Consider the following 21031-nt stretch of genomic DNA (forward strand, 5'->3'; position numbering starts at 1 on the left):
ATTTCATTTATTACTACATTTAATTACATGTATATAGCCATTTCTGTGTCCATATGTTCAATAGAAGGTGGTCAGTCTAAAGCGGGATTGGTTGGAGCAGTGTCATAGATTGGATGGATCTACTCCTGCTGCCTTCACTTGACTTGACTGGTTTGTTTTCCAGTGTTACCAACTTATGTAAATTAGAATATAGCAATATATGAATAAATACAAATAAAGAAAGCAACTTTCAATAACAAAATGAGTTTATTTTGCATTTTACTTGTGTGTATCATAATTTATACTTCTACTTCTACTTGAATGTCCCTCATGTTTATTGCCATCAACAGCTCCCTATAAATATAAAATAAAGATTTTTATTATTAGATTCAACTATTTTTAACTTCATAATTAAAAATGGTTCATAATAATTTATAATAGCATCACGCATGTTATGCTATAAGTATGAGTACGTGAACAAAATGATCTAGTGGACATACTATGACATTCAGTTACTGTGACAGTAAATAATGACATTAAGGTCAGATGTGAACAGTACACTCACATGACTAGAAAACAAACACAAAGACTAGAAATAATTTCCAAGATTTTGTCCAGACACAAATTCGTGGATTATCATGACGTTTCACTTCATCTCTCTTGTCTGATGATGTGATGCATGTAGAAGATGAACAGTTTATATTCATGACAGCTCATGTCTGATGAGTCAAACTGACTGAAATGTTTATTTATAACCATGGGCAGATTTCACAGTGTGTGTATCATTGTCCTAAAACAACAACCATCTGATGTTTAGCTGCTACTTCCAGTTATCATCAGAGAATTGTATCATAGCAGCATCCACAGGGCCAGGAACCTAACCACTAAAACCAAACTAGGAATTTGGTGAAATAAAATTTCCCTTTGTTTATTAGAGGCTGTTTTAAAGGGAGAGTAGCATTTGTAAGTGGGGTTGTATGATCTACAAATAGCCCCTAAGTACTTTAATTGCAGTAGAAGACTCTCTACACTCCTCCCGTTAGCAACGCCGGCCCATAGCCCTGCCCAGAGATTTACAACATACAGTGTTGTGAACAGACCCAAAGAAGCGGCCTATTTTCGCGGCCTAAAAGAGGTTTTACCTGAAAAAAAAAATACACAGTTCCATTGTTCGCTATAATATAATTTTTTCCAGCCCCTCAAAGTGCAGGAAAAACGCAGTTTTTATTTGGACCTTACCAACTGCTGATCGGCGGGCACTAACCTTGGGCGGAGGGATACATGAGTTGGTTAGGTCCAAATAAAAACTGCATTTTTCCTGCACTTTGACGGGCTGGAAAAAATTATATTATAGCGAACAATGGAACTGTGTATTTTTTTTCAGGTAAAACCTCTTTTAGGCCGTAAAAATAGGCTGTTTCTTTGGGTCCATTCACAACACTGTATGTTGTAAATCTCTGGGCAGGGCTATGGGCTGGCGTTGCTAAAGGGAGGAGTGCAGAGAGTCTTCTACTGCAATTAAAGTACTCAGGGGCTATTTGTAGATCATACAACCCCACTTTAAAAAAATGCTACTATCCCTTTAAAGCAAAACATTTCAATTTATTTTTATAAGTGTACTGTTCTTTATTATTTAATATCCATCACTCTATATTATCTATCACTTTCTTCTTCAACTCTTTATTTCTCCTCCTTATTGGGATCCTGTAGGAATGATTATCCAGTCATCTGATTGGTCAGTAGTTTGGCTGTTGACAGGTTTTGATCTTAAGTTATCTTGCTGTGAGGTTAATAACTGAAATAAAGGTAGTGACTCTGAACACATCTCTGCAGTGTGATTCTGTTTATTGAGAGAAACATAGAAAACAAAAACAAAAGCATTGCACTGACACTGTACTGATGTGTGGTCCGGACCGCGGCTCAGTGGCTTCATGATGAGGCTGCTATGGTGACGACCTCTGACTTCCCGGTGCTCTGTTCTACACAGGAAACGTGAACGGAGCCATCCCTGCAACACACACACAAATGATGATGTAGCTGTGCAGCAGTCACATGACCCGGCCTCATGCTCTGACCCTGGAGGGGGCTGGTTGTACCTTTTCATGGTCACCACGGTGTCGATGTCGTGCTTCTCCTCCTTGGGCTGCAGGTCTCTCAAGATAATCTGTACACACACACAGTAAATTTCAATTGTCAACAATTCTAAATTTTTAATTTTCTCTCTTTTTTTAAAGGGGTAGTTCAACATTTTAGCAAATTGGCCCATTGCTATAATCCCTATAGTCATAGCAGTAGGTTTGTTACCTTTAATTGTCGGTGCAAGCTGTTTTTAGAACGGCGGAGCAGAGCTGTGAGCTGCTCAGAGCTACGCTACTGAGGCTAATGGGATTTCTTGGTTTCCCTCATCAAACTCATCTAATACACAATCCAACAACTCCAAAACGCTCTGGTGGACAAGTCCACCACGCTATGAGATAATAATACGAGAGAGTTGTTTTCAAGGTAAATACAGAGACTGCTTGCCGAAAAACTGCCGACAGGAACACGCATCAGCGGTTTTGCATGAATTTACCTCGAAAACAACTCTGTCTCGTAACGTTCCGTTATTATCTCATCGCGTGGTGAATGTGCAGGTCACAACTTGTACTACTCCTAAGACTATAGTGATGATAGCAATGGGCCAATTTGTCAAAATGTTGAACTATCCCTAAAATAGTCCATGTTGATCTTGGCTTTAATTTCAGTAGCTGGTCCAGTGTTTGCAAATTGCTCAGGAAAAGTGATTGAATTATTGATTACTGATTACTCCTTTTAATTCAGCGTAGTCAGTGTATGGTTGTGTGTTTTCTTTGTTTTATCTCATTATTAGCATTTATGCTCATTTACAGTCTTTTTTTTAATTCATCTTTATGGCTGCACCATCTGGTTGGTTTGGCATTTTAAATTTCGTTATACATGTGACAATAGCTGGGTTTCCATCCAAGTCGTATCGAATTTAAAAGCGGATTTTGTGAAAATGCGCAAAAAGCAAAGCAAATTTATGCCCGTTTCCATTCATTAGTGTTTTGCGATTAGGAGGAGTGCGCCGTGAGATTACGTCATAAGAGAGCGTGAATGTATCCAACAGTTGACACTCAGCTGACAGCTGACACTCAGCTGACACTCAACATCATGGACAATTTACGTACTTTCCGGACTATAGACGCACCTGTATAATCCGCACCAGCTACATTTTAAAAGAAAATACATATATAGGCCGCAGTTGAATATAAGCTGCAGGTTTTCCTGTTGTAACATGAGATATTTACACAGAAAGACAGTAGGGAACTGTGACAGTCTGCTCGCTTTTCCGCTGTTTTGGTTATGCTCCTCTCCTCCATGTGCATCTGTTTACATACGAAGCCGGTGAAAAATCAATAAGTTACATAACGATGTTACGGCGTGTGTTTGTGTAGTCTTAACCGTCATAAACAAAAGATTATGGGTTACGGAGCGCGTTTGTGTCGCGGGGTGCAAGGACGAAAGCTGGGACACCGGGGCGTCGTTCTCCATTTGTTTGAACGTCGCTGGGTGAAGTCCGGCAGCACTTCACCCACAAACTCTGCCTCAATTCGCATAATCTGTTTCCATCACAAAAACTCGCATTTCCTTTATTCGATACGCTGACAAATCCACCCCCTCCAAGCGTATAAACTTTTATGCGCATTTACTGCCTTTATTCGAATTTCTGGCGTTTCCATTCAAGTATTTATGCGCACTTTCACAAAATGCGCATAAGAAAAGGTGGATGGAAACCCAACTAGTGACAAAGGATATTCTACTCTATTCTATTCTTAATAGTAATGCGCTTCGGTTCTGCGTCTAGTGCGTCCAAGCTGTAACAACTTGAAATTGAATATTGCTGGTTGGTCAAAACATGTTTGGTTTCATTCTAAAAGAGCAGGTGCCAACAGGAAATGTAAAAACGGTGAAGAGACCCAGCAGAGCGATGAGCATGGGAATGACCGTAAAAACCAGCTGCCAAAAAACCCCTCCACGACTCCACAGCAGGTGAGCAGCGCTCTGCAGGAAGTGGGCAGAGACGGCTTCACATCAGCGATCAATACAGGACTTCAGAGCAGAACCACAAGATGCAAACCTTGAAAGTGTGTGTGTGTGTGTGTGTGTGTGTGTGTGTGTGTGTGTGTGTGTGTGTGTGTGTGTGTGTGTGTGTGTGTGTGTGTGTGTGTGTGTGTGTGTGTGTGTGTGTGTATGTGTGTGTGTGTGGTGGCAACCGCACTAGAGCAACAAACCACCACATGGACCATCACATGCAAAGCGTTGTTCACCCCTGGGAGATGAACATAGATTTGAGATTTTTGACAACATCACCAGCTGTAAACTGCACCACTGACTCGACAAGGGGCTTTGGGAAAATATAAAAAGACTTTTCCTGAATTAAAAAAAAAAAATTCTGCAGCTACAAGGTCTGAACAGTGTGTTTTCAATTTTTATATGAAATAGAATAGAATAGAACCCAACTTAAAGGGATAGTTCAACATTTTGGCAAATTGGCCCATTGCCATAATCCCTATACTTAGGAGTAGGTTCGTTACCTTTAATTGTCGGTGCAAGCTATTTTTAGAACGGCGGAGCAGAGCCATGAGCTGCTCAGAGCTACGCTACGGAGGCTAATGGGATTTCTTGGTTTCCCTCATCAAACTCATCAAATACACAATCCAACAACTCCAAAACGCTCTGGTGGACAAGTTGTGACCTGCACATTCACCACGCTATGAGATAATAACAGAACGTTACGGGACAGAGTTGTTTTAGAGGTTTTTCGGCAAGCAATCTCTGCATTTGTAACGTTCTGTTATTATCTCATGAAGTAGGTTCGTTAAAGGTAACGAACCTACTCCTAAAACTATAGGGATTATGGCAATGGGCCAATTTGCCAAAATGTTGAACTATCCCTTTAAAGTACACATCTCATCACATCTCCTGTACCTTAGCTAGCTTCTCTGGCTGCTCCGTCTCCATCCTCTGGTAAATCTCCAGACAGAGGGACGACAGGTTCCCTCCTGCGCTCAGGATGTGGTGCCTGCGGGCGGGGAGGGGCGTCCCGGACGGGAGGAGGACGGTGAACACCTCCGCTCCCGATTCGTCCGTCTCCTGCGGGGACACGCGTAATAATGTCAGATTTCGAATCAAGTTCGTGCAAAGATAAAAACCCGGTCAAAGTGGGTTTTTGTCCTTTACCTTGACGAGGATGTCGGAGGCGGCGACGTCCACGGTGACGGCCTCTTCCTCGGGGGCCAGGTCGTCCCGGCCCACCAGGATGCCCGCCTCCAGCGCCGCCCCCACGGCGATGACCTCATCCGGCGGCGCCGAGCTGAGAAGCTCCACGTCAGAGAACATGTCGCGGATCATCTGCTGCAGACGAGGGATCCTGGCTGACCCGCCACACAGAACCACCTACAGCGCGCACACGCACACACACACACACACACACACACACACACACAGCCGTCACGTCATGAGGTCACTGTCGGCTACTCATTTCGACGACAAAATCACCTTCAAACATCATGTATCTAATCTGGTCATTAAACTAAGACTTTCGACGACAAAATCACCTTCAAACATCATGTATCTAATCTGGTCATTAAACTAAGACAAAAAATAGGCTTTTTTTACAGAAACAAATCATCCTTTCCTTTTCACTGCAGGAAGAAACTTATTGAAGCAACTTTTATGTCAGTTTTAGATTATGGAGACATCGTATACAGGCATGCATCAGCCACAACTTTACATCCACTTGACACCGTTTATCATTCAGCCCTGAGGTTCATTACTGGCGACAGCTACAACACTCATCACTGTGACCTGTATTCCAAAGTTGGATGGCCCTCACTATCTAACAGGCGTGATCGACACTGGATTTTATTTATTTTTAAAGCTCTTACTGGTCTCTTACCATCTTATATTAACTCACTAGTATCTTTCAATGCAGGTCTCTATCGCACACGCTCAAAAGACTGGCTCACACTGCAGGTTCCCTCTGTTAACACTGAACTTGGAAAGACCAGCTTCTCTTACTGTTGCACCTACAACCTGGAACACTCTGCAGAATCTCACTTTTTTATCAATGGGACAATTTAAAGCCATAACTACATCTTATTTGACCTCTAACTGCTCCTGCTTTTAACTATGTTTCAATTTATATTCTGGTATTCTGTTATGTTTTTGTATGTTTCAAATGTCTTGTCTTCTGTCCTTGTGTGTTTTGTGTTTCATCTCGGCTATTGTAAATGAGGTTACTCCTCAATATATCTCTGAGTTTAAATAAAGGTTATGAAATGAAATTTCAGCTGCACATGAATGGCTGCACACACACACTCTTCTCCTACACACACACACACACACACACACACACACACACACACACACACACACACACACACACACACACACTACCTTGTTGATGCTGCTGGTGGAGAGTCCCGCCTTCTCCAGCAGGGCTCTGATTGGCTGGATGCTCTTGTTGAAGAGTGACGAGCAGAGCAACTCAAACCGAGCTCTGAGGAAACACAACAGTGAAGTTATCACGGAGGTGATTCACAAATTCCATGGGTCAATCACCAACATGAGGTTCCACGAAATCTGATTTTAATCTGTTACTCAGCTGCACTGGATCAGTGGCGTTAACACGCAATATGTGACCTTTTACTTTTTTTGTTGTACACTTTTGTGTTTTATCCTTTGTGTCCTGCTTACATCTATGATTTATTTTATGTGCATTAATGCCTACTTAAAGGTCCAGTGTGTAAAATGAGGGTGACAAGATGGCGACACTCTCTAAGCAAGACCCTTGCTATATATAAAAGAAGAATTATAAGGCTATGAAAACCAAACGGGTTTTATTTTATAGCGATTATACACTTTTACAAATATATTCATTGGTAGTATATTCCGATTTTGCCAATAAACCTTGACAAATATTACACACTGGACCTTTAAAGTTATAATATCTAATTTCCAAAAACTAATTGACCTAATGCTCAGTGACACTCTGTTTTATTGAATGTTGTATGTATTTATGTATTTACGTGTATGTATCAGTGTTATGTCAACTTTTATAACAACTTTTTTCTCATTGTCTCATTGTTCTGTCTGCATGATGTTACAGCTGTAGAGTCACACAACACTCTTGTAATATGTGGGGGGGGTTTTTGGGTCATAATGTGATTCACCCACAGTGCGTCACTGGTTTCACTCTCCGAGAGGATTTGTGTTTTATCTCTGGTGTCTGTCACATGCACACAGCACATGTCATATGTTGTTATCTGCACCAGCTTCCTCTTTTCTGCAGCTCTGCCTCGGCTCATTTCCTTAATTCGTGAACTCTTGTCGTCATCACACCCTCCTCTCGCTGCTGCCAGCTCAGCAGACCTACACTCAGCAGCCTCATCCGCACACGGCAGGTCATCGCGGCTCACCTCGAGACGTTGCATTCAAAGTCGAGGCCGTCGTGCAAGGAGTCCACGAAGCAGTTGGCTGATCCCAGCGAGGACAGAGAGTGTTTGGCCATGTCAGCTCCGTTCATCAGCTTCATCATCGCCCGGGCGTTGGTGCTCACGTCATGTTTGAAGGAGCTGCAGAGCAAACACACACACACAGACAGACAGCGACTCAGACGTAAAACCAGACACATGAGACAGAGCTCAAGTCAGGGCACAACAGCGTTTCCATTTTCAATTTACTTTAAAGTTGTTTTATTTTCTGTGTGCATCTTGTCTGTCAGCATCCTTTTGAGTAATGTGTATCATCTATATGTACACCCCCTGTGCCTTGTAGTCTACTTGCCAGCCCATAGGGCCCCATTGTGAACCCGGAAATGTTGAGTACCCCAAAGTTTTATGTTAGAAATATGTAGTATGGGTCCCCAGTATTCAGAAACTGCCGGATGCTAACTTATATATATTGGGCAATTAGTGTAACTGACATAATTAGCATAAATTAGCATAATTGCCTATATGGGCAATATTTCAACAAAATTGACTTGGCTGATCTGGGCAATATTGGAGTGGTTTTAGGGGTTATTGATGATGCTGAATCCATTTCTGACATTTTCAAAATGGCTGTCTAAACCGGAAGTGACCAGATGAAATCCATCAAAATCGGCCCACTGGCGGTTAAAATCTGGTCACTTCCGGTTTAGACAGCCATTTTGAATTTTGAAAATGTCAGAAATGGATTCAGCATCATCAATAACCCCTAAAACCACTCCAATATTGCCCAGATCAGCCAAGTCAATTTTGTTGAAATATTGCCCATATAGGCAATTATGCTAATTTATGCTAATTATGTCAGTTACGCTAATTGCCCAATATATATAAGTTAGCATCCGGCAGTTTCTGAATACTGGGGACCCATATTACATATTTCTAACATAAAACTTTGGGGTACTCAACATTTCCGGGTACTCATTGTTGGCAAGTAGACTATTGGTATTATTCACTCACTTCTTTTCTTCTAACTTGAAAATTGAAATAATATTTTGATCAAAATTGTACATGCACCAAGTGTTTCACATGAAAAGACAATGAATGAATCTGCACTATTGATATCGATTACAACAATTTGCACAATAACTTTTCTGTATTCTGTATAAATCTATCTTTTTCTTTTCTATTTTATTCTATTGTATATAAATCCTATATTGTATATAGTATATGCATATGCTACTTTTCTTTTTTTGTCCTTTTTGTGTCTGCACATGACACGGGGCCAAGTTCTTTGTGCTGTGAAGTGATCTTTACTGCTCTTGGCAATGAAAACAATCCTGATTCTGATTCAATAAGTGAAAAATAAAAACACCTGTCAGTGTAAATTTATGCGATTGTCTCCAAGATCATAATCATCATACTGTTACGGACTAGCGGGTCTAGGGAGATTTATGTAAAACCAGTCCATTCATTTGTGAAAAACAGAGGGAAAGAGAAAAGAAAGAAAAGGAGGAGCTACAAGCCCTTTAATAAGTCAAATTTAGACACATAGTGGGCGTTGCCAATCCTATCTACGCAATCCTCCAGTCTGGGTACAGGATATGCATCAGTTTTAGTTACATTGTTTAAAGCAGTACTAAAGAACTTTCAGTTTTGGTTGAGTTTGGCGGTGCCTGTGGACCAAAGCGGTAGTGTTTTGCCTGAAGAAAGACTCCATTTCCCATGAACACTAGCGTGAAGCCCTGTAAATATCCTGCGTTAAAATTAACAGAAGACAGCAAAACTAAGTTTCTGTTTCCAGTGGATCATTTCAAAGTGAAAACACAAACATGATCCATTGCTAAAGTGCCGTTTTGCCTGTTCCCTCCTTGTTGTGACTCGCAAAAGTGAAAGTGAAACTTAAGTGAGAGCAGGGTTCCTACCATGCTCCTCAAAGCTGCTTAGTGCCAGAGAAAGAGATACAGACCCCCTCAGGCCATGACAGAGGTGTCATTCAACTTGTTGTAAGTCGATGTATCATCACAAAAGTTATGAAAATATTTTATGAAGGTTGAAAAGTTCCTTAGTGTTGGTTTAACTTTCGGTAATCAATACAAAGGCGTACAGTTAAATCAGGCTTGGGAACAAGGACTAGAGGAGAACTCCTGCTCAACCACCTCAATTTCCTCCATGTACAGTAACTCTGGTTTCACCTGAGCCCACTTCTGTGGGTTAATCCTGTAAGGATGCTGCTTAATGGGTGTTGCCTCGCCAATGTCGACATCATGAGTTATTAACGTTGTTAAAGCAGGTGTATCACTGAACAGAGGACTAAACTGCTCCACTAGATGACGTACGACATCCTCTCTCTGCTCTGTGGTGAGATGACTGAGTGACTCTCTGAGATTGGCCAGGGCGCTGGAGTTGTTAAGCCTATGACCCAACCCCATCATCCTCACTCTCCCCATCCTCCACAGCAACCTGAGACGTTATACAGACTACGGATGCGTCATAAGTATAATAAGGTTTCAGGAGGTTAATGTGACATAGCCGAGATTTTTGTCTCCGGTCAGGTGTTTCAATCACTGTCCTTCCTGACAACGTTATACGGACCGTAGAATTTCACCCCCAGCTTGTCTCCACCCATGGGTAACGACACCAAAACCTGCTCTCCTATGTTAAAAGTCCGCTTCACTGCTTTCCTGTCATACTGGGTTTTCATCTTCCCCTTAGCTGCTTCCAAAGTTCTCCTGGCCAGGTCACAAGCTGCATGCAGCCGGTCCTTGAAGCTAGGGCTGTTTGATTTTTCCAAAAAATAAAAAAATCTCTCTCTCTCTCTCTCAAAACGTGACGTCAACTGACTGCCTTCCACTGATTGGCCAGAGCGTTGTCACCGGAAGAGTTGCAAGCGCGACGTCCGACCATACGTCCGCCACGAGAATCAATACCGCTAATTTTACAGTAAAAACACACCGACAAACTGTTGTTATTCTGTCGCCTGAGTCAAAGATACTCTATTTACCGTCTTTGCCTTGAGTTAAATGGCTGCTGTGTGGAAAACCACGCGGTGGTCTGTAATCGAGAGGACACGGCCGTAGCCGCTGTTATATGACGACCCCGCCCCCGCTGAAGAACTCAGCTGTAGAAGAGCTAATCCTTGTCATAACCAAATAATCTCGATTACGATTTTAAATCCATTAATCGACCAGCCCTACATACTGCAGGACACCACCCGAGCATCTGTCTGGGAAGCCGACTGCAACAGCTCTTTCACCATCCTCAGTGGTCCCCTGACCTGACGGCCATAAACGAGCTCAAAAGGGCTAAAACCAGTAGCCTCATTCACAGAATCTCTGATAGCAAACAGTAAAAATGGTATTGGTACATCCCAGTCAGCTGCGTAACTAACTAACACAGTAGGTTTTAATCACAGACTTTAAAGTCTGACGGTACCTCTCGATTGCACCCTGGGACTGGGGATGATAAGCAGATGATGTGATTTGTTTGACTCCAAGCTCATTCATCACTTCTTGGAATACACCAGATGTGAAGTTGGACCCACGATCATGTTAGACCTCTAATGGTAAACCTACCCTAGAAAAGAAATGCAGCAGAGTTTCCACTATGACCTTAGTCTTAATTGATCTCAACGGCACATCCTCCGGAAATCTGGTTGAAACATCCATAATGGTAAGAAGATACTCATTCCCTTTCTTTAGGGTATCTTATCAATATTTGGGCAGACGAGGCAATATCACAACTTTTGGACACCACACATAAAAACAGTGATGTTAATAAAATGATTAGTGAGTGCATGAAAGAGAGGGGTTATGAGCGCTCTGTCGAGCAGTGCCGGGCCAAGGCAAAAAAGCTGACAACCTCCTCCGGTTGCCAGGTGCAAGTGAGGTCATCTCCACCTCAGCACCACTTCACCACACCTCTTACATCTCTCATGAAAACCAGTCCATTCATTTGTGAAAAACAGAGGGAAAGAGAAAAGAAAGAAAAGGAGGAGCTACAATCACACTACTAGTACCGTTTGAACTCTGCAGCCAGGTGCTGGGCCAGGGCCTGGGTGAAGCTCTCCCCTCCGATGCTGTGGTCGGTGAGGGTGCTGAGGACCCGGAACATCCCCCCGTTGGCCTGCAGGACCGTCACGCTCAGGGACGTCCCGCCCAGCTTATACACCAGGACGTGGCTGTCGACACAAGGACACGTTGTCAGAGTGAGGGCCGGACCGCTGTGACGTCATGATGTCATAATGAGTCCACTGAGCCGAGGTGGAAGTGATATAAACGACAATAAGTGCGGCAGGGACACGTAACGACATGTGACGACAGTCGTGACCCGGCGGCTGAGTGTGAAAATCCTCAAACCAGGACGGGACAGGACAGACACTCGGTCAGTCACTGAGATCACGTCATCTCCTCGCTCTGATGACGCTGCAGACCTGTAACTGCATCATCTCCAGCTGCTGCCACCTGATTGGCTGATTATTCTAAAGAGAAAAAAAGAAAGTGAGCCGGTGTTCCTCCTACCTCTTCCCAGAGTGACAGTCCTGTCCGATGTCGTAGGCCAGCAGGGCAGCGGCCGGCTCGTGGATCAGCCTCAGTACGTTGAAACCTGCTGCTTCAGCTGCCTCCCTGCACCACACACACACACACACACACACACACACACACACACACACACACACATCTTATCAAAAGGTGCAAAAGGACAGATTTGGACTCTCTCAGCAGAGTGGACAGTGATGAGTCTTACCTCAGAGCACGCTTCTGAGCATGTGCAAACTCAAAAGGGACAGTGATGACTGCGTCAGTGACGTCAGAGCCCAGAGCTGACTGGGCCGTCTCTGTGGAAACGGAGAGGATCCATCAACATTTGTTTATCAAGTGTATGTATGTATGTATTACCACACTGGAGCTGCTGGTCTATCATGACCTCAACAGTTACAGTTTATTTGTGTCTTTGTGTGACACTTCTGAAGGCTTCTGTCTCAGCTGAAAGTCTCACGGTAACACACACAGCAAAAAAAACAGCAGAACGAGGCGGCGATATTAGACAGAAAATTCCCACTATATGCAAATTTAAATTACTGTTTTTATCAAAGGTGTGTAATTTTTCAAGGTGTGTGTGTGTGTCTTTGTATGTATGCGTGACGTGTGTTACCTTTCATTTTGGCGAGGATGAGTTTTGCAACGGCTTCTGGAGCGACGAACTCCGGATGATCTCCAGCTGTGATCTCATAGTAAGGCTTCTCTGCTTTGTTCACCACCTGAACACAACAATACAAATAACCAGTGGTCAGACTGAGGACTCAATTCAACAAGAGCTGATGCTCTGATCTGAGGACAGCTCATGAAAACTCAACTACTCATGATTTTAATCAAGGAAACAAAGCAATTGTGGGTTCAAAAATAACAAAAAACTAAGATGCATGTTATGGATACTTTTAATGATTGCTAAGAAAACAGAGGCTGAAAAGGGTCTACACAATGGAGCCAATGACTTAAGTCCACAAGTGAAAACGGACACTTTCGAGCAGAGGTGGAACTGTGTTACTCTGTATTTGGGTGACTGATGGAGGAATATGTTGTATTTCTCTATGATTGATATTGTATTTCTGTAAATTCCCCTTATGGTACAAATATCTGTTATCTATTTGATTTACCTTTATTTATTTTTTTTAAATTGTATTTCATTTACTTTTTATACTATATTATTTTTATTCCTATGTCAGTGAATGTTTTTTTTTGTGGAAAAATCAAAAGATCTAAATAAAAAGTAAAAAAAAAAACTCACCTGACACTTTGTCTCTTTTCTGTGAGTTTGTGTCTCTGGATCATCGAAGCTGCCCATCGACGGAGAGAGAATCAGAGGTCACTGTCAACAACTCACTCAGTGATACACGACAAGTCTGTATTTGTCTAGCATGAGGACAACTGCAAGATCATTTACAACACACATTATTTTGACTAACCCAAGCTAGGAAGAAAAGAAAAGACAGCAAAGTATGTCACCTTCTCCCCAGCACTTGTTTCACTTTGACTACTGTGTTGGCGGCGTTGCGGACCCGTCCTTGCTTTGCTGCAATGCCTACAATCTGAGGAGGACAAACGAAACAATCAGTCAGCAAGCAGCAGAATGGCAGAGGTCCAGCTATTAGCCATATTCATTTAGAAGTTCACACCGCTCACTACAGACTTTTTACTACAATAATATACTCTGTGTTATACATTAAATATTTGTTGTTCATTGACCTTGAGAGTCATGACATAAACCAGGTTTCACTTCACTGTCTGCTGACAAGATCTCTGAACCAAGTCTATGATTGATCTTTAAAGGGATAGTTCAACATTTTGGCAAATTGGCCCATTGCCATAATCCCTATAGTTTCAGGAGTAAGTTTGTTACCTTTAATTGTCGGTGCAAGCTATTTTTAGAACAGTGGAGCAGAGCTGCGAGCTGCTCAGAGCTACGCTATAGAGGCTAATGGGATTTCTTGGTTTCCCTCATCAAACACACAATCCAACAACTCCAAAACGCTCTGGTGGACAAGTTGTGACCTGCACATTCACCACACTATGAGATAACGGAATGTTAGGAGACGGAGTTGTTTTAGAGGTAAGTTCATGCACATTACCGTCTGGGGCAGTTTTTCGGCGAGTAGTCTCTGCATTTGCCTCGAAAACAACTCAGTCTTGTAACGTTCCGTTATTATCTCATAGTGTGTTGAATGTGCAGGTCACAACTTGTCCACCAGAGCGTTTTGGAGTTGTTGGATTGTGTATTTGATGAGGGAAACCAAGAAATTCCATTAGCCTCCGTAGCGTAGCTCTGAGCAGCTCGCGGCTCTGCTCCGCCGTTCTAAAAATAGCTTGCACCGACAATTAAAGGTAACAAACCTACTCCTAAAACTATCGTGATTATTGCAATGCCAATGCGATGAAATGCAATTTGACCAAACGTCGAACTATCCCTTTAAGGAAAAGATCAGTCGTCCTGTGCAGACAAGTGGAACACAGGTTCAGGTTGTACTGTACCTTTTCAGTGTCCCTGTAGCCGACCACAGCTGGAGTTACTCTGTCTCCTGCATCGTTAGCCACCACGTCAGCCCGTCCGTCCTAAAGAACACACACAGAAAAGACACATTTCAGTTGCAGCAGTATTGTGGATGTTGTATGGGACTTTCTTGGTTAAGACAGCTGAGCCTGACTAGGAAGTTCTCAAATTAGCAATAAACCCAACCAATGCTCCTTCAAATGACCTGAAGAATATGAGTCAATACTGGACAAAGCATGTTTTTCATGGGGAGCAGGTGCAGCACCCTCTTGGCATGAGATGCTTCAGTTTCTAAACAAGACTTTGGATGTGTTTCTGGAGGAAACCACAAAGAAGTTAAGAAGCTGGAGGGATTACACCTCAGCCTGGGAACATCTGACCTGAAGGTACCTGAGGGAGTAGTGGGATGTTTTCCTAGCTTTGCCCTGGCCTGGACCAGGATCAGTGCCAGAGGATGTTAACTAACAATTTACTTATCATTAATTGGTGGATAAACAGATAATGATCCTGTAACATCTGCATGTCATTGAAGTGTGACGTTGAACCAAGTATAGGCTGCAGGGGCGTTTTAAGAGAAGGTGCAGCATTTGTAATGAGTCTGCATCAGTCTGATTTATTTCCAAAACTTACCCTGTTTCACTACAGTCAATAAACTAACTCCATTATGATTAAAACACTGCATTAAGATGATTAAAATGATAAATAAATACAAAATGCCAGAGACCACAAGGTGACGTCGGTGATTAGCGAGATGAAAATCTGTGCAGTGGGCTCTACTTTCTGCAATTTGATGCATAAGTGCGTCGCGTAGGTGTACCGGAGGGGGCTGAATAAAAGGTACATTATGTAACATTATCTGAGTTGTAATGTGGTCCTCGTGTTGATTAGACTCACGTTAGGAGGAGCCATCACTTATGACTTTACTTCATTCATCCTACAGTTCATTAGCAGCTACATCCGGCGCCTCTTCACTGAGCTTTCAGAGCTCAGGTCGAAGCCGCCGTCGTGTTGTTAACTATGTGAAGCAGCAGCCCGGTGTGTGCCGGGGTCGGTGGAGTTAAACTCACCTTAAATATCGCCACACAGGCGCAGGTATAGCCGAAGTGAACTCCTATAGCAGCCATGCTGGAAAAAACTTAGCTCAAACGGCCGGAGCACGCGCATGCGAGCCGGCTTCCGCTCCCCGTGACAACTTCCGGTTGAGCCTTTTCAGAATAAAAGCATTAATAAAGTTCCCTAGACTCAGAACTGCGACGTTGTCTGGCCATTTTCAGGTCTGCGTGAAAGTTTTAGGCAACAAACGGAAAGGGAGTGTGTTTTCACAAGTAATACAATGAACAGACTTTATTTATCAGTGAACCTGATTAAAAGTGAAGTGGGTTGATTTTACTGCCAGAAACACCTGCCTCTCCTTCCTCCTGAGCCGGGGTCCCTTGGCCGGGGCTCCCGGTGCTAATTATAACGACCAGCCACCAACATGTCGGTGTTGTCTCTTTCCATACTGCTGCTTTTCAGAGGCTTCACTCTCTCTACAGCAGACAACTGTGAAGGTCAGGCAGCATGGTGTGAGGACAGGTTAACTGCAGCCTGGCTGTTGACCCGCTGTTACCTTCAGTGACTCAAACTTATCTGCAATGTCTCAGTCAGCCCCGCATGTCTTGTGTCAGGCTGTCAGTTCTGGCTGCATGTGCTGACGAGTGGCGCCGCCTCCCTCCTCTGTGGGCTTGGCTGATTGTATTGATTTGTGTCAATATGGTACTGGAAATTGACCTGAAGTTACAGACAAGGGCTTAACGTAACTTTGGGTTTCACATTAAGGGGTGGGGTGGTGGTAAAGATCTCTGTCCATATAAGACATTTTTTAAAGCCAAAAAGGAGAGAAAAGGTCAGTGTATGTGTCCTAATGTGGGGGAAAAGTGCAACTAATTAAGTTAACTAATCATTAACTGTGATAAAAGGACAAGGCTAATTTACCTCTTCATTTTGGCAACAACAACAACAACAACAACAACAATTTTATGGGGGGAAAAAATGGTAGCATTACTTTCTCAATAGCTTCCAAGTCACCTGACCTATTGACCCCAAACCAGTGCAGGGCCAAAGTGCTACACTGACTATGTGAGATACACCTCTTTCTATTGCATTTTAACACTCCTCATATACAGCGGGGAAAATAAGTATTGAACGCGTCAACATTTTTCTCAGAAAATATATTTCTAATAGAGCTATTGACATGAAATTTTCACCAGATGTTGGCATCAACCCAAGTAATGCACACATACAAAGAAATCCGAACATTAATGTCCATAAATTAAGTTATGTGTAATAAAGTGAAATGACACAGGGAATAAGTATTGAACACATGAAGAAAAGGAGGGGCAAAAAGGTATGGAAAGCCAAGAAAACAGCTGGAGTTTGTCAGTATTTAGAATGTAATCCTGTCTCCTATCAGTGCAAAGTAATATCTGCTGGTTTAGTCCTGATTGATGCCTTTTAAAAAGGTTTCTCATCACCAAGGTGTCAGACAATAAGAATTGCATGGTGGGCAATGGCAAAGGGCTGTCTAAGAGCTGTCTAAAGACCTACACAACCTTACTATTGCAAAACAGGAGTCAAAACAATAATCAGAAGGTTTCCCTAACAGTCCAGGACACTGGTGGAGAGCTTCAGACAGACCTGGGATCAGCAGGTACAGTTGTTTCAGAGAAAACAATAAGTAATGCACTCAACTGCCATGGCTTGCATGGTGTGTGTGCATGGAGGCCATGATGGTTGAGTGCATTACTTATTGTTTTCTCTGAAACAACTGTACCTGCTGATTCCAGATCTTTCTGAAGCTCTCCACCAGTGTCCTGGACTGTTAGGGAACCCTTCTGATTATTGTTTTGACTCTTCTGTTTGAAATCTTTGTCTGCGTAGGTCTTTAGACAGCTCTTAGACAGCTCTTTGCCATTGCCCACCATGCAATTCTTATTGTCTGACACCTTGGTGGTGAGAAACCTTTTTAAAAGGCATCAATCAGGACTAAACCAGCAGATATTACTTTGTACTGATAGGAGACAGGATTACATTCTAAATACTGACAAACTCCAGCTGTTTTCTTGGCTTTCCATACCTTTTTGCCCCTCCTTTTCTTCATGTGTTCAATACTTATTCCCTGTGTCATTTCACTTTATTACACATAACTTAATTTATGGACATTAATGTTCGGATTTCTTTGTATGTGTGCATTACTTGGGTTGATGCCAACATCTGGTGAAAATTTCATGTCAATAGCTCTATTAGAAATATATTTTCTGAGAAAAATGTTGACGTGTTCAATACTTATTTTCCCCGCTGTATATCATTTTAATCATTTCATAATGTAAATATGAGCATTTTAGGTCAATAGCTTCCAGGCCTAAAAAAATCAGGGCTTCTGTAACTTTGTGATGTCACAACAAATTCCCACCCACCTGGACCTGCCATCCAACCTGGGATTTGGTGTCTCTGAGTGTTTTGCCTGATATCTGCTGTGTTTTATCATCATCCAATCAGAGGAGAGGCTCAGAGCCTACAGTGAATAATAAAGCCTACCTGTAATAGCTATTCACAGGTAGGCTAAACAAGAAAACCCAAACTCAGTCTTTCATGGCTGACAGACCTGATATGTGAACTGATGAGAGAACTGCTCAGCCCTACTAACAGTGAAGTGTTGTGCAGTGTGCGTGAGCTTCCTCCACAGACTGTATGGCAGTCTGAACTCAGCCCACGTGGAGCTCACTCCTGCCCTGGTGGAGGAGGAGCTGGTCCATGCCTGCGGCGCGGCCCAGGGGAAGGAGGCAAGGCTGGTGAGCTCTCAGGAACACAACAAATGAATTCTGTCATACAGGCAGCCACCTTATCTAAGACTTGTATCAAATCTCAAGTGATTCACCTTATTAACTTTATTTATTGGTTTTCAGCCACTGGTCAGAACAGACATCGGAGATAAGCTAATTGTACAAGATAATAGCAATTTAATTTTTGACGACTGAGTTGTCTTTAAAGGGATAGTTTGAGATTTTGGCAAATTCTCTTATTGTCATAATCCCTAAGAGTCATAGGGGTATACTATTAATTATCGGTGCATGTTGTTTTGAGCTGCGGCTATGCATTTGCCTTGAAAACAACTCCATCTTGTAATGTTAGATTATTATCTCATAGTGTGGTGAATGTGCAGGTCACAACTTGTCCATGTGTTTTGGAGTTGTTGGATTGTGTATTTGATGAGTTTTGAGGGAAAGGGGACCTGTACCGTTCACCTCCATTGTGTTCGCTGAGCAGCTCACGTCTCTGCCCCGCTGATCTCAAAACAACATGTACTGATTATTAAAGGTAATGAACCTTCTCCTATGGCTATGGGTGTTATGGCAATGGGAGAATTTGCCAAATATGTTGAACTCTCCCTTTAAGACATGTAGACACAGATATGTTCAACTCTAAAAGTAATTAAATTTCTGGATATTTCATCAAATGTCTCTACATGATATCACTGATCAGTGCAGTGCATCAGTCTCTACATCGCAAGCTGCAGTTTTAAAGGGATAGTTCAACATTTTGGCAAATTGGACCATTGCCGTTGTTTTCAAGGTAAATTCATGCAAAACAGCTGATGCACGTTACCTTCAGGGAGCAGTCTCTGTATTTACCTCGAAAACAACTCTGTCTCGTACTGTAACATTCCGTTATTATCTCATAGTGTGGTGAATGTGCAGGTCACAACTTGTCCACGAGAGCGTTTTGGAGTTGTTGGATTGTGTATTTGATGAGTTTGATGAGGGAAACCAAGAAATCCCATCAGCCTCCGTAGCGTAGCTCTGAGCAGCTCACGGCTCTGCTCCACCGTTCTAAAAATAGCTTGCACTGACAATTAAAGGTAACGAACCTACTCCTAAAACTATAGCGATTATGACAATGGGCCAATTTGCCAAAATGTTGAACTATCCCTTTAAGCAGCATGAGCCTAAATGACAGGATGTTTCCGTACCATCCCAGTGCTACTACCTGGGAGCCAGCAGCGATGCAGCAACACGTGTCACAGCGTCGGTGTCTCGACCTCTGGCCTCCCACGTCCCCGTGGAGAAGATCTGCCAGCGCCTGAGCAGCACAGACACACAGATCTGTGAGCTCAAATACGGTAAAGTGTGTTCAATACACAACAGCCATGACCATTCATCAGTGTGTGGTGGGACACAAAGTAACGCCTGTGTGTGTCTACTCTGCAGAGACCCAGCTGAAGGACCTGAGCAGCGACGGGCTCAACAAGCTGCGGGTTCTGGAGCTGAGGAAGATTTTGGCCTCGTGGGGGGAGGAGTGTCGAGGCTGCCTGGAGAAGCACGAGTTCGTCAGCCTCATCCAGGAGAAGGCGCCGCTGCACGCCCACAGGATGGAGCTATGAGGAGGAGTCGGCGTCCACTCCACCCACACACCCACGCAGCCAAGTCTCTAACCTACACAGACTGGACGGCATTATTGAAGAAAACACACACACACTGCAGTCACTTTGATTTGTGACCAATTTGTGTCACAAAGAAGCTGCTTAAGCTTTTACTCCAGTTTCAGTATTTTCCAAGCTGCAAAGACTTTGACATCCTGGGGTAAACATTTTTCTTATTATTATGTTAAAGGGATAGTTCAACATTTTGGCTAATTGGCCCATTGCCATACTCCCTATAGTTTTAGCAGTAGGTTCATTACCTTTAATTGTCGGTGCAAGCTATTTTTAGAACGGCGGAGCAGAGCCAAACTCAAACTCATCAAATACACAATCCAACAACTCCAAAACGCTCTCATGGACAAGTTGTGACCTGCACAAACACCACGCTATGAGATAATAACGGAACGTTACGAGACAGAGTTGTTTTCGAGGTAAATTCAGAGACTTCTTGCTGAAAAACTGTCTCTGAAGGCAATGCGGATCAGCGGTTATGCATGAATTTACCTAATTTTAGAATGACTCTGTCTCGTAACGTTGTGTTATTATCTCATAGCGTGGTGAATGTGCAGGTCACAACTTGTCCACGAGAGCGTTTTGGAGTTGTTGGATTGTGTATTTGATGAGTTTGATGTGGGAAACCAAGAAATCCTATTAGCCTCCGTAGCGTAGCTCTGAGCAGCTCACGGCTCTGCTCCGCCGTTCTAAAAATAGCTTACACCGACAAATAAAGGTAACAAACCTACTGTACTGCTATGACTATAACGATTATGGCAATGGGCCAATTTGCCAAAATGTTTAACTATCCCTTTAAGACTTTAATTTACCCTGGGCAGCAGGATGATGACGCACATCCAGCTGGTAACATCTCCCATTGGTACACAATGATAGAACACTGAATTTCATTTGCACATAAATGGATTTGATAGTGTTGGTTCTGAAGTAATGCATAACATGTTCAATACAAGTGCAGATAATGACTGATGTTAAAAAAAAAGAAGCTACTTTTTAAATCCTTTACTTTGTGTAACATCATCCAACCTGATGGGAGTCATGTGGACAG

At 42.8% G+C, this 21031-nt stretch overlaps 2 protein-coding genes across 2 annotated transcripts; one reads left to right on the forward strand and one right to left on the reverse strand.

Moving 5' to 3' along the window:
• Positions 1-1822: 1822 nt before the first annotated feature.
• Positions 1823-15703, reverse strand: hspa14 (heat shock protein 14). Its single transcript, XM_083999177.1, has 14 exons — positions 15581-15703; positions 14495-14575; positions 13472-13554; positions 13254-13302; positions 12621-12726; positions 12213-12303; positions 11987-12091; positions 11485-11646; positions 7461-7616; positions 6439-6541; positions 5221-5436; positions 4969-5133; positions 2076-2143; positions 1823-1987 (listed from the first exon to the last, which is right to left on the reverse strand). Exons 1-14 carry the CDS (start codon positions 15635-15637, stop codon positions 1909-1911), a joined length of 1521 nt encoding a protein of 506 aa, XP_083855303.1. The 5' UTR covers positions 15638-15703; the 3' UTR covers positions 1823-1908.
• A 260-nt stretch (positions 15704-15963) lies between these two features.
• cdnf (cerebral dopamine neurotrophic factor) lies at positions 15964-20023 on the forward strand. Its single transcript, XM_083999261.1, has 4 exons — positions 15964-16063; positions 18216-18343; positions 19530-19671; positions 19760-20023. The coding sequence occupies exons 1-4, from the start codon at positions 15991-15993 to the stop codon at positions 19930-19932; spliced, it is 516 nt and encodes a 171-aa protein (XP_083855387.1). The 5' UTR covers positions 15964-15990; the 3' UTR covers positions 19933-20023.
• Positions 20024-21031: the final 1008 nt, after the last annotated feature.

This window comes from Trachurus trachurus (assembly GCF_905171665.1).
Source record: "Trachurus trachurus genome assembly, chromosome: 23".
In the NCBI taxonomy this organism is placed as follows: domain Eukaryota; kingdom Metazoa; phylum Chordata; class Actinopteri; order Carangiformes; family Carangidae; genus Trachurus; species Trachurus trachurus.

Coding starts and splice junctions, on each gene's coding strand:
- hspa14 (XM_083999177.1), bottom strand. CDS start 15,637: ATGGCTGCTATAGGAGTTCACTTCGGCTATACCTGCGCCTGTGTGGCG. Junction 6,542..7,460: donor TTTGAATGCAACGTCTCGAG/GTGAGCCGCGAT, acceptor GTGTTTCCTCAG/AGCTCGGTTTGAGTTGCTCT. Junction 1,988..2,075: donor ACCGTGGTGACCATGAAAAG/GTACAACCAGCC, acceptor TGTGTGTTGCAG/GGATGGCTCCGTTCACGTTT.
- cdnf (XM_083999261.1), top strand. CDS start 15,991: ATGTCGGTGTTGTCTCTTTCCATACTGCTGCTTTTCAGAGGCTTCACT. Junction 16,064..18,215: donor TACAGCAGACAACTGTGAAG/GTCAGGCAGCAT, acceptor AGTGTTGTGCAG/TGTGCGTGAGCTTCCTCCAC. Junction 18,344..19,529: donor AGGGGAAGGAGGCAAGGCTG/GTGAGCTCTCAG, acceptor GTACCATCCCAG/TGCTACTACCTGGGAGCCAG.